The sequence below is a fragment of the Leptonychotes weddellii genome, chromosome 3, assembly GCF_054177405.1.
Source record: "Leptonychotes weddellii isolate Sample4059 chromosome 3, ASM5417740v2, whole genome shotgun sequence".
Taxonomy (NCBI): Eukaryota; Metazoa; Chordata; class Mammalia; order Carnivora; family Phocidae; genus Leptonychotes; species Leptonychotes weddellii.
The window spans coordinates 86,747,134-86,760,351 of NC_138371.1; the positions used below are offsets into that span (position 1 = coordinate 86,747,134).

The window sequence follows — 13,218 nt, forward strand, 5'->3', positions numbered from 1 at the left end:
AGGTCGAGCAGAGTGGCTCCACAGCCCTGGACGCCACCACAGACCAGGAACGGGGCGGGAAGACCCTATCTGACTCCTCAGATTCATGACGATCTTTTTTTTTTTTTTTAAAGATTTTATTTATTTATTTGAGAGCGAGCGAGTGAGCGAAGAGCACAAGCAGGGCAAAGGGCAGAGGGAGAAGCAGGCTCCCCGCTGAGCAGGGAGCCCGATGCGGGACTTAATCTCAGAACCGTGGGATCATGACCGGAGCTGAAGGCAGCCGCTTAACCGACTGAGCCACCCAGGTGCCCGATTCATGGCGATCTTGAGCACCAGTGTGTGCTTGCTAAGCCAGGGCGGCACAGTAACCCTGGGCTGGGTGCTGTTACTAAGGGTGACGGCATGACCCACAGCACCCCGAACAGGGTCACGGTGTTCACTGGTTGCTGTCGCTCTCTTACCTGACAGCATATGGAAGCTTACTGGCTGCCTTTTGGTGCTCTGTCCATCCCATGAGGATGGCTGTCACCAAACAGGAAGAAGGAAAACACATCATGATCAATGGAGTTATTGATTAGAGCTGAGCGGGTGCACAGATACTGGGAAAAGATTAACTGTTGCTTTTCGGTTTGTTTCTCTGGCTGACTAATGTAAGCAACTTGGCTTCTACTTCTTTAGAAGCAATCTGAGAACATCTATAGCCTTTGAGTATTATCATAAGGAGATTTTAAATGCAACGCCAAAGCCTATGTGTGAGCGTACAGAACGGGCAGACATCCAGGAAACCAAATCAGATTACACTGTACATCACTAGAGACCACATGAGGATTTTTCTCCTTATTTCTAGGACTCAGCGCGGCCCACCCCTGGATGAGGCTGGGGACCCGGAAACCCACGACAGCCAATTCTGGCTTTTACAGCTTGTAAGAAAACACAGAATGTCTCTTCTCAGACGACACCTACAGGCAGTTAGAGCTGAGGGTACAGCTGTGCAGTCTGGCGGACCCTTAAGAAACAGCTTCTCATTCATTCTCAGCCTGTGTGGAGAAAGGTTCTGCTGTGTTAGACCAGGGAAAGTGCTTCAAGTTGGAAGGCCCGGATTTGAGCTGACGGAACCGACCGAAGGCCGGTCAGCATCAGGTGCTCCATGGATGCTCGGCTCCTTGCTCTCGCCCGTTCACGGAGGGGTTGCCTCTGCCCTGCATGGGGCTTGAGGCACTGCGGTGTCGGCACCGGCAGAGGCCGGGCAGCCCTGGATAAATGGAGCCCAGCACCTCATGTGCAGAAGGGCGCCGTGGGGTCTGCACGGAGGGACGTGCCTTCTGCAGGCGGAGCTGCCCCGCTGGCTTCTTAGTCGACCACTACAGCCGAGCTGTTGGAGGTTTCCTTCAGCAGTCAGGCTTATGAGCTCACTTTCACATGAGCTTTTGGGCCCCAAGCACCCTGGCTCATGGATCACCGCGGGCTGGTCTGGCATCCTCTCAGGAGTCTGTTTTGGGGGCCAGTAGGGTAAGAAATAGTGCAAATGGCAGGAAGATCTTTTTAAGGCTTGGTGAACCATCTGGAGAGCCTGAAGGTGTCCTGGTAAGCATGACGCCAGGTGGGGCGGAAGGGAGTGTGGGGCTGAGGGATGCGATTCTGGCCTCCAGGCAGGGGACGCCCACAGATGGCCTTCAAGCTCTCTGCTTTTGCATCTACAAAGGTCCTTCAGTCCTTATAGAATTCCGGTGAGATAAAACGAGGTGACTCCTAAGGAGGCACCTAGACATGGTAAAGATAATATTCCAAGGTAGACCCTTATTTGCTCCCAGGTCCAGAAGGAACATGCTGAATTGCCTGGATGAGGTATGGACAACTGACCCATGAAAGCCATCTCTTTGTCCAGCTACTCGCACGGCACCACTGAACCAGCAGCCCCAGTCATAAGCCTCTTCTCACGTCTGGGTGCCGGCCTGACTAGGTGTTCACGGGAGGACAGAGGCGAGAGCGAATATGTCAATGCTCACCTGCCTCGTCTCCTCCTCTCACCCATCTGCTCATTCATTCATTCAACAAAATACTTGCGGAGAAGCAGAAAAGCCTAAGGGTTCAGAACTGCTCCCCCACCCCCAACCCCTTTGCAGTTTCGCTTTCTGCAGTTTCAGCTCCCTGTGTCAATGGTGGTCTCAAAGTACATGATCCTCCTCCTGACAAATCGTCAGAGGGCCGGCAGCGGCCGAACGCTATGTCACAGCACTTCCATCATTCCCCTACTGCATCTCCTCATGCGGGCGTTTTATCTGTCAGCATCACAAGAGGGGTGAGCATGGGACAATAAGATACCGGGAGAGAGAGCACAGTCTCATAACCTGGATTACAGTATATTGCTGTAACCGTTCTATTTTATTATTAGTTGTTGTTAAGTTCTTATTGTACCTAATTTATAAATTAAACTTTATCACAGGTATGTATGGATAGGAGAAAACACAGTACATACATTTGGTACCACCCGAGGTTTCAGACATCCCCCACAGACCAGGGGGACTACTATGATGCTTAAGTGTTCAAAAAGTACCTGAGATAAATAACACCATCTTATAGGTTGGCTCTTACTATTACTACATGCAAGGGACTTTTCCAGGCCCTTGGGTACTGGTGAAAAAAAAGGAACCACCAAACTTCTGCCTTCACAGACCTTATATTCAATGAGAAAGACAGAAAAAAAAGTATATATATATATAATATGTTCAAAGGTGGTAAGTGCTCTAGACGAGAATAAGGTGAGGAAAAAGGGTTGAGACTGCTGGGGGAGAAGGTGTCCAGATAAAGCACCACTGAGGAGGGGCATTTGAGAATAGACCCAGATACTTGCAACTATCTGGGAAGAACATTCCAGGCAGAGGCAAACTAGGATCAGAGGCTGTGACAAGGGAGTGTCTAGCAGGCTTCCAGAGCAGCAGAGTGTTCCACGTAGTAGGAGCTGAGAGTGTGCAGGGTGGGGGCCAGAAGCAGCAAAGGTGGGGTCCCAGAGGTCCCACGGAGTCACTGCACACAGCTCTGGCTGTTAAATGTTGAGGCCAACATTTAAAGAATTACGGAACAGCAGAAAACAGATGTCCAAACAGGATGTAAAGGCCACTTAGTTAGAGTAGGTAAATGATTAACTCTGTGGGGATCGGCAGTGTGGCGGTGGAAGCAGTCAGAGAAGGCTTCCAGGAAATAGGGACTTCTGGGCTGGGTTTTGTAGGCTGAATAGGAGCTAGTGGCTTCCCACAAATAGAGTGCTTTGCAGATAGTTGGTGCACAATATAGAGCTGTTGAACTGAATTGAATGGTTTTGGCATCCTGGGGCTTTGACAGTAGAAGCAGAAAGGGACAATATTCTACCTCAGAAAGGCTTTCTACAGCCAGGATGAGATGTAATAATCTCCAATCTGGTTAACGAGGCCACTTAGAACACAGAACATCTGCATTCCTCTCCAACAATTATTTCACCCAGTCACCAATTCCCCTAAATTTCACTATTCTGAAATTTTCCTGCACTGACTCTAATAAGAAACATTTATCATCAACAACTTTAGGAGAAAAAGCAGCGTTTGCACAAGTGAAGACAATTTACTGGGGAACAGAAGGGAGCTACCTTTGTCACGAAGGCCAAGTCACAGCATGGAGAGAATGTGGCTCCCAGAAACAGCCAAAGAGCAGAGAAGATGATGGGGTGCTGCCCCCCCACCCCTCCCCATGGGGTGGCGGTGCTGGCCTGCCCCTCTCTCCTGGTTGTTTGTGAAGGGATCTCCTCCACAAACCCTCCAGCCCCCCAGTCCCGGGCAAACCATTAATAGAGTTACTACGCCCATGACATAGCGGGTGCAAGTGGATTTCAGCAGAAACTCTGTGCAGCCAAGAAGACAGGTGCAGATACAGGTCTGGGGGCAGATCTAGAGGAAGTAAGGCCAGGAATTTGGGCGGAAAAAGACAAAACAGAAGAAAAGGAAGGGACAGGTTGTAGGCCTTGAAATTGGGGTTTGGGCCAAATTCTGCCAGCTATTTGAGAGGTAAGAGACACGTTTGTTATTTATGTTATAGCTGGGAGATCCAGGGCCTGGCACAAAAAAGGTGTGCAATAAATATTGACTGACTGGATTAAAGACATTTCAGTTGCCCATTGGTATCTCCCATTCTCGGCCTGTGCTGTCCTCAAAGGAGTGAACTTTGTCCCCAGGTGGCCGCTGGGCTGATGGGAGGCAGTGGGTGTGGATTTGTGTCTCCAGAGGCACAACTGAGGAGGTGGCTGTGACGCTGAGCTGTCGCCACCCATCTCCATGGATGATCTCTACACATGCCAACAAGTGATGATGTGACCCATCTCCATGGATGATTGCTACACATGCTAACATGTGACGATGTGACCCATCTCCATGGATGTTCTCTACACATGCCAATATGTGACGATGTGACCCATCTCCATGGATGATCTCTACACATGCCAACATGTGACGATGTGACCCATCTCCATGGATGATCTCTACACATGCCAACATGTGATGATGTGACCCATCTCCATGGATGACCGCTACACATGCCAACAAGCTCACTCCTAAAGGAGTTAGCCCCAGACCTCTCACATCCTCTAAACACACTTCCACGGGCGTGGGAATGTTCATACACTCTTCACAACAGCCCAAAGGTGGGAACGACACCCATGTCTGTCAGCTGGTGAATGCATAAACAAATACTCGAATATCCACACAGTGGAACACTATTCAGCAATAATAATAAGAATAATAATAGTAATAAAAGAAGTACTGATACATGAACATGCATGAACCTCACGAATATCACGCTGAGTCAAAGAAGCCAGCAATCACCTGGAAAAGGCCAATCTCCAGAGACAGAACACAGAATCTTGGATGCCTAAGGGCTGGGGCAAAGACTGCAAATAGGCACAAGGGAGGTTTTTGGGGTGACAGAAACGCTGTAAAACTAGACTTTGGTGGTAATCGCACACCTCTATCAATATGATTAAAAAATTGTTTAATTGTATCCTTACATGGAGTGACTTTTATGGTCTGTAACTTACACCTCAATGAAGCTCTCTAAAAAGCATACCTCGGTCGGGTGCTGGGCTCCTGCAGCAGCAAGTAGCTGAAGCTTCCCGAGGACCTACTCTGTGGCAGGCATTGCTCTTGGCCCTACACCTGCATTAATCTATCGATTCCTCCATCAGCCTTTTGGGGTGGGTGGTGGTATCCCCACTGCACAGAAGCAGCAACAGGACCAGGTTAGGAACCTGCCCGAGATCACAGAGAGTGGTGGTGGAGCCGGACTCCGGGCTCCAGCACTTAGGCATTCCTCAGCCAGTGTCTCTGGGATCAGGAATGGCTAGGCCAACAGTAGCTGTCCACTTCTCCAAACAGCAAACATTCCCCAAACGAGGGCCAACCCTGTCCCCTTTTCAGTGCCTCTTCCTCTTCCCCTGCAACCTGTCTCCTCCACCACCACTCCTTGCTACCCTGGACTATCCGATTCACTACCGGGCTTGTTCTTGCATCTAGAACACTAGCCAGGGAGTTCAAGATGGGCTTGGATAAGCCAGATTTCCTAGGAGCTGAAGCTTATTCCGCAGTGGCTCTTGAGGTTAACTCCTTTTCCCCTCCATAACGCCGGAATGCTTTTCACATGAATTACACAGCTCTTTGCAAAATAATGTAAGCATAATCATTCTGTACATTTACAGGATCTTTACAGGAAGTACAGAGAATAGGAATGAGGAACATACACATGGTTTTCAGAAAGCAACCTGAACATTGCCATTCCTTCAAAAGAACCTGTTCTATACTCTCTGGCCTGAGGCAAATACCTAAATCTTTCCCAAGAAATGCATCATGAGAACCTTAACAGGCCTGGACACTCAGGTCAGGGAAGGATAATGCTCTTGATCTGAGATTACAAGGGATTTTTGCCCCAGTTCCTCCCCAGCTCCTGGAGAGAGCACTTCTTACAGAGTGCTGACTTGGAAGAGCATGCAACTCAAATCAACATTTCCAGTACAGCAAAGCAGTGGTGGTGTGTGCAGGGCAGGGGCATTAAGGGAAAAAAGCAAGTGGTTTCCCTCAATCAGGACTCTTTCCCACTGGGTGAGTGAGCCCGGGGTTGGCTGGGTATGAGGTAGATTTCCAGCGGTCAGCCACTCAACGGAACACTGAAGCCTGGGGCTTTCTCAACTGCTGTCAATTGGCTTCCCCTGGCTCCTGTGGCCTTGGGTGAGGATGATGGACAACCTTGAAAAGGTTCTGAGATAAAAGCTTCCTTGTTCCCCTTGCAGATCACACGGAAGACTCTGAAGGCAGAGATCAGCCTAATTAGGGCTACAGCGCTCCTACAGTTCCAGGGACAGGAAACTTAAGCTGCCACCAATCTTCAGAGCTCGAGGCTTTCTGTTCACACCAGAAACACCCTTCACTCCAGTCTCCCTGCTCTTTGATCATATTCTAGCTGCAAAAATAATGAACACCCCGAGCTCTAAAATACTGAGACCTGGAGAGAACTGTTAGAGGCTAAAGCCCCAACCTGTGACTCAATGGGGTCTTGACTTCCCATCTCCCCTCTAAAGTTGGGGGAACATTATGGCTTCAACAAATTCCTCCAGGATTTGTGAGGCCTGGGATAAGCTCAAAATCGGCCTCTTTCTGGCTTGTGTAGCAGCACCGAGAGAATGCTTAATAGGAAATGCCCCCCACACAAGATTCCTAGAAGGATTTTCCTAAAATACCAATCTGAGAGTCTCACTGCCCTCATCCTGCATTAACACTCTTCAGCTTCCTGGGGCGCCTGGGTGGCTCAGTCGTTAAGCGTCTGCCTTCGGCTCAGGTCACGGTCCCAGGGTCCTGGGATCGAGCCCCACATCGGGCTCCCTGCTCTGTGGGAAGCCTGCTTCTCCCTCTCCCACTCCCCCTGCTTGTGTTCCTGCTCTTGCTATCTCTCTCTCTGTCAAATAAATAAATAAAATCTTTAAAAACAAAAACAACAACAAAAAAACACTCTTCAGCTTCCTGTTGTCCCACAGTCAAACCTGCGTTTTTCGGCTGAGCCTCAGCATCTTCTCATGAAGTGTTTCCTCCTCTAGCCCTGTCTCTTACATCATATCTCTTAGGTGACAGCTAAACTTCCCATGGTGAGTTCACCATGCTTTCTCTTTTCTCCCCCAGGCCTTTACATCTTGACCTGTATAGTCCTTCTCATACCCCCTCAGTCTGCTGTCAGGACCCATCTCCCACAAAATGCTGCTGGACACACTCCCCCCAGCTCTCCCCCTTCCCCGCTCTGCAGGCTGAGTGGTGCGATCCCTAAGCATCCCGGTGACATCACTGTTACAGGGCCCAACCCTATGGCAGTGGCACTGCCTGTGGGCCTGACTGGCTTCTCTGGGAGGCCCAAAGCTACCTGAGGACGGGGACTCGTCCTGACATCTTCCCGACCCCCCAGCCCAGTCCACAGCGCACTCCAGCTGACAGACATTTACCCAGTGGACGGGGGAATCAACCATAGCAGGCAAAAGAGAAAGCTCTGGATTTCTGAGAACTGTGGGCTCTGCAGGGTCTGTGCTGAGGAGCTAGTGGGCAGCGCAGCTTTATCAGCGTGTATCCCAAATCATAAAGTCCAAGATGAGCTTCCTGGCTCCGGGGATGCACGAATGAAAAGCACAGGCACGTGCACACACTCTCCTTTAAATGGGAGTTACTGTGTACCTACTGTGTGCCAGGCAGGGCGCTTGGGCTATGGGGGTGAATGGACCAGGCATGCTCCTGCATTATGGAGCACTGTGCCAGGTCACTGTGGGGAATGGCACCTTCCTGTTGGAAAGGAAAGCTGGTAATAGATTTATAGACAACGGGCCACATGAGAACTTTAAAGGATGGGCTGCGATTCAAGAGTCTTCGGATAAACTTAAAGAGTCTTCTACGTGGTGGTGAGTAAGCATCTTTCCTGAGAGAAAGTGGAGACAGGAGAGGAGGAAGTGGGTTTCAGAAGCGGCTTTGGGGACCCTGGTACAATCTCAGCTCGATTCCTGTGATGGTGGTAAGAGGCAGGAGAGCTTAAAACTCCCTGCCAGAGGAGAAGCCGCAGCTCCTCTCGGCACCTGTGGGAAAGTGAATGAAGGTGGGAAGTCCAGCTCCACACACCGGCCCCCGCCTGCTAGGACACGCCTGCGCTCAGACCAAACCAGCATCGAACCCGGAGTCCACGATGTGTGAGCCCATGACCACAAATCTTGGTCCCCGTCATCCAGAGCGTGGGGCTATTCCTGCCACCTCCCGGGATACTGTGAGGACTGAGCGAGACAACGCGCTGGGACGTGTTCGGTACGCACTGCAGTGCAGTCTGCACATAAAAGGCTGCCCGGGTTAGGGTGCTGATGTGGTCACCGTCAATCAAGGCACTACACAGACTGAATGAAGCGATGATTCAGATGCTTAGCTCTTGTGGTAAAGTCGGGTGAGTCATATTATATTGTATTATATGACATCACAATATAATTATACACTGTGACAGGATACATAATATCATCTATTAAGTAATCAACAGTATCAGTTTGCATTTACGGAGCACTATGTGCCAGCCCTGTTCTACGCACTTCCTGCCCTAAGAGGTCTACTATTGCCCTTATTCTACAGGAGAGGAAACTAAGGCCCAGAGAGTCTGAGTAACGCACCCAAGTCATAAAACCAAAAAATTGTGAAACCAGATGGCGGGGCTGCAGAGCATGGCCTCTGGCCACGAACAGGCACCCAGAATATCACACACGCTGCCCTGAAGCCTGTGCCCACCGCTCTCTCTCTCCAATAGCAGCATCCAGGACTGCCCGGGGCTCTCCAGCCTGTCGCCGCAAACCTTCCCTTAGAAACCTACCTGGGACCTCTGGTCTACACCTACTTACATTTTCAACACACCACTGCTATTTTAGCCTGCACGGTCCTCATCCCCTATTGTGTAAAGATCTTCTGATCATCCCAAGACACTCTGCTTTGCCTTTTAAGAGGAGACCCCCTGCCCACAGGGGTTCTGAATCTGTCTATTTGTAGCTCTGAGCTGCTTGTGAGGACTAAGGAAACAGAATGATGCCAATGGTGCTCTTGGCCTTTACTGCCATGAGAGCACAAGCCAGAGTTTGCAAGCTCTGTTGGGGGTGGTGGACTCTTGGGCCCCCCTTCCCCACTTTAGCACTGAAACCCTCCTTTTATCTGTTTTATACTTAGGCTTCATGTAAAGTTTCATTTGAAAAGGGGTCGTGTTTGAAAAGATATTTGAAAACCACTAAAAAGTCCTAACATATTTGGAATTATTGAACATATATTAAAAGAATGCTTAGAAACCCCTGGTTTCAGCCCCTGCTGTTCTTAGGGTGAGAAACGAAGATCAGGCAGGATCAGTGAACAGTCTCTCTGTCCCTCTCCCCACCCAAGTCCTCGTGATGTCCCTCCGAACCCATTCAGGGCACAGGTCTGATGGTTCAGGACGGCTTTACCTTGACCATCCAGTCTCTCCCATTCTAAGTTTCCATTTTGACCTTCCACCATCATAAAGAACATTCTTTTTAAATTTTTTTTTTTTTATTTTTAAGATTGTATTTACTTATTTGACACAGAGAGAGAAAGAGTGTGAGCACAAGCTGGGGGAGCTGCAGAGGGAGAGAAAGAAGGCGGCTCCCTGTTGAGCTCAATCCGAGAACCCCTGGGATCATGACCTGAGCCAACGTCAGACGCATAACTGACTGGGCCACCCAGGTGCCCCCAAAAAGAACATTCTTAACCCAAGGGCAGACTAAGTCCCTTGGGTGACCATGACAGTGCATGCTTCAAAATTCCATCAAGCCATTACCCAGCTTCTGGAGCCTTCCAAAGCAGGAAAATAACCACAGAAACATGATGAGCTCTTAGCTGTTCATGAGAGCCCCCTGGTGTGATGGGTTAAAAGGACTTCTGAAGAGCCTTACCTGTTTTTCAATGAAAGCGTTGATTCTCTGTAGCATTCCCTCACATGTGAATTCGTATGGCATATATGGCTCAATCTGTGGAAATAGACCATGGTATCATGAAAGAGGAGGACACAGAACCTAGGACACTTACCCAGTCCTCCCCTGATTCACACACACTCACGTGCCTCAAGAGGGGCTACGACTACGAACTTGGATGTCAACAGACCTGGGTTTACAAGCTCACTCTACTCCTCGCCAGCTGTGGGACCCTGAGCAAATCACCCCCCATCTCTGAGCTTCAGGTTCTTCATGTGCCAAACGGAGACAGGAAAAATCTACCTCTTTTAAGCTGTGGTGAAGGTTATGTGAAAAGAAAAAAAAGTAAAGTGCTTAGTTTGGTGTCTAGAACACAGTAGGCATTCCCCAAAAGGTGGGGAGTATCACTGGTTAGAGGTTAAGCTCCACAGGGCAGGCTCCATGGCCACGGGGCTGTGGGGCTCACGGGGGAATACAGCAAACACCTGCTGAATGGATGCTCAATGCTAGGAGGGCACGTGATGAGTGGTTAAGGAGCCAGGATGATGACAAAAACACTGGTCTGCACTTGTAGGTGAAGTTAGCACATACCTAAAGAACTTGTGGGGCAGAAACAGAGTCACAAAGTGCCACAAAGAGTTCAGCCAAGAGGCCCAGGAGGCTATAAAGTCAAAGCACACTTCCACTCATGCTGGGCTTTTAAAGCCAGCTAGGATTCCAGCAAGCCAAGATGTGGAAGCCATTCCAGGTAGAGCGAGTGGTAGGAGGTGAGACAGGCAAGAAGAATAGCAGGTGGGTAGAGCTTGGGATCGCAAAGGCTGGAGACAAGGCTGGGAAGAGGTTCACCGGATTTCCACAAAAGGATTTCTATACTAAGGAGCCCAAGCTTTATTTGAAGGCAGGAGGAAATCCCAGAAGGTGCTTCTCTGGGGTGGGGGAGGCAATGTGATCATTGTTTGGACACCTGGGGAAGGAGAAGACATGTGGGTTTGATCTCTGCTGCACAGCGTGTGTGCCAACACTATGAGGCTTGTGTTTTGGGGGCATCCAGCAAGTATTACCAATCTGAAATGGAAATTTTACTTTTACACTTGGGACAAAATCACTACCAATCCAGTCTGACAGCTTCAGAGAGCCCAAGAGCACCTGGGAGCAGCAGGACAAAGGGCCGCTGCTTAGACCTACACTTGCCGATCTCAAATTTACAGGGTGGAGAGCTGGAGAGAACACCTGTGAGTTGAGGCCTGTGGAAAATGGGACAGTTGACAGAGAAGTCATCCTCCCGTGGGCAGCCAAGCAGCTGGTCACAGGGCACCTTCTCCCCTTTTTTTGTATGTCGATTCACACATTACATATGAACTCTTCTTTAACCATGACTATTAATTTCATAATACATCTTCAAATCCACAATCATATAATGCATCACACAGGTTTTATCTCAGCCATCCCTGCCTACATCCGTCCAGAGAGAGCTAAAAGAGGCTGAGTCATAAGTATGATACTACCGGGGCAGGACTATTCTGCAAGAACACAGGTCATCTCGTTCCTCAATAGATCACCTCAGAAGAGCTCAAAATACTTAGAAAACTGACTTCAATGTTGCAAGCCTGCTCCTTCTCACCTCAAGCTTTTGCACGTGCTGTGCCCTTTCCAACCCAGACATAGCTCTTCACACCAAAGGCAAATTTTTCTTTCCTTTCAAAGGATATTTATTTATTCAACCTGTGGGTGATTCCAGAGGCTTACTAGGACTGGTCTACAGATAGGTCTCCTCTCAAAGGTTCACAGAAGGAACAGAAAGAAACCACAGCAGAGGACTTGGCATATCAGGCTCATTTATGTGGTGACAAGTAGAATTTCTGGAGTGAAATAACCATTGGTGGTCATCTGTCACGACATCAACAGATCCAATTATGTGGTAGGAAGGAGGCTGAATATTCAGGGGCCATTCCTACAACTTATTCCAAAGGGCATCCTTTAGAAATCCTTTAGAAATGGAAATGAATTATCTCAAAGGGCAATAAATTATTTCAAATGCAATAAATACAGAAAAATGGCTCTTCCTGTGTCCTCCTACTAACCAAACCCAATTTAACCAAAGGGATGCTGACTCATTAATTACTTGGTGGCCTGTTCACTGTTTTAAATAATATGAAGCCAAATGACTTTCCTATAAAGGAAAAGCAAACAAACAAACAAACAAAAGGTAACTGTATTCTTAAACCACCCCTGCCAATGGGTTCCACCAGCCATCCTGCTGTGGACAGGAACAGGGCCCTTTGTGCGGGAAAGTTGTCCAGACTCCTGGCTTTGGATATAAAAGAACTCTGGCAAGCCTCTGAGGTAGGAGCTATTGTGGGGACTGGGGCAGGAGACCTGGGATAATTTTCTGCATGATAATCCTTCAGGAACAAGTCAAGACCTCCTTGTGGAATGGAATGAAAGGGAATGCTGAGAGCACATCCAGTTATGGAGAAACCGAAGTGGGGCCAGTTGTGGAGAAACAGGGAAAAGGACCGCTACTCACATGGCCACAGGAAGGAAGCCTGTAGGCTACACTGTGTACTTCCTGCTGGCCCTGGAAACCTTCCATTATCTTCCCACCTTTTCCTTCCTTTTCTCTTTATCTCCCTTCTTGTGAGATGTCCTGTCTCTTCTAGTACCCACTCACTGCTCTAAGTCCGAGTACAATTCCTACAGGGAACTGCTCTCAGAGATCAGCTGACCCTGGACAGAGGTGGCTTGGCATCACTCAATGAGAGGTGGTCTTGGAAGGTACCAGAAGACCAGAAGTTGGGTCCTGACTGTCTCCTCTATCTACTAACCAGAGAATTTTAAGTCAGACATATTCTGCAATTTCTCTTGATGATTTCAAATGTAAACTAGGTCATGCCATTCCCCTGCTCAAAACTTCCTGTCATACTTAAAATAAAAATCCAGAATTCTTAGCATGACCTGTTTTAAAGGCCCTACACATTCTGCCTCCGAGGGACCTTTTTTATGGTCTCCATTATTTCTGATGAGAAGTTGGTGGTCTTTCATACTGTTATCCCCCTAAGTGTAATAAATTTTTCTCTGGCTGCTTTCAAGACTTTTTTCCCTAATTTTTTTGTTTTCAGCAGTTTGGCAATGATGTATATTTGTTTTTCTTCATATTTATCTTGCTTTGGGTTCACTGAGCTCCCAGGATCTACAGGTTGATGTCATTCATTCATTTCAGAAAATTCTTAGCCATTATCTTTTCA

The 13,218-nt window shown here is 48.6% G+C and overlaps 1 protein-coding gene across 8 annotated transcripts in view; it reads right to left on the minus strand.

Moving 5' to 3' along the window:
- Nucleotides 1-13,218, minus strand: part of MGAT5 (alpha-1,6-mannosylglycoprotein 6-beta-N-acetylglucosaminyltransferase) — a 332,440-nt gene that overhangs the window by 14,011 nt on the left and 305,211 nt on the right. For all 8 annotated transcript variants that reach the window (XM_081814571.1, XM_081814572.1, XM_081814568.1 and 5 more), the window contains one exon: nucleotides 9,956-10,030. In XM_081814571.1, the coding sequence (XP_081670697.1) occupies nucleotides 9,956-10,030 (75 nt within the window). The remainder of the gene's footprint in view (nucleotides 1-9,955; nucleotides 10,031-13,218) is intronic.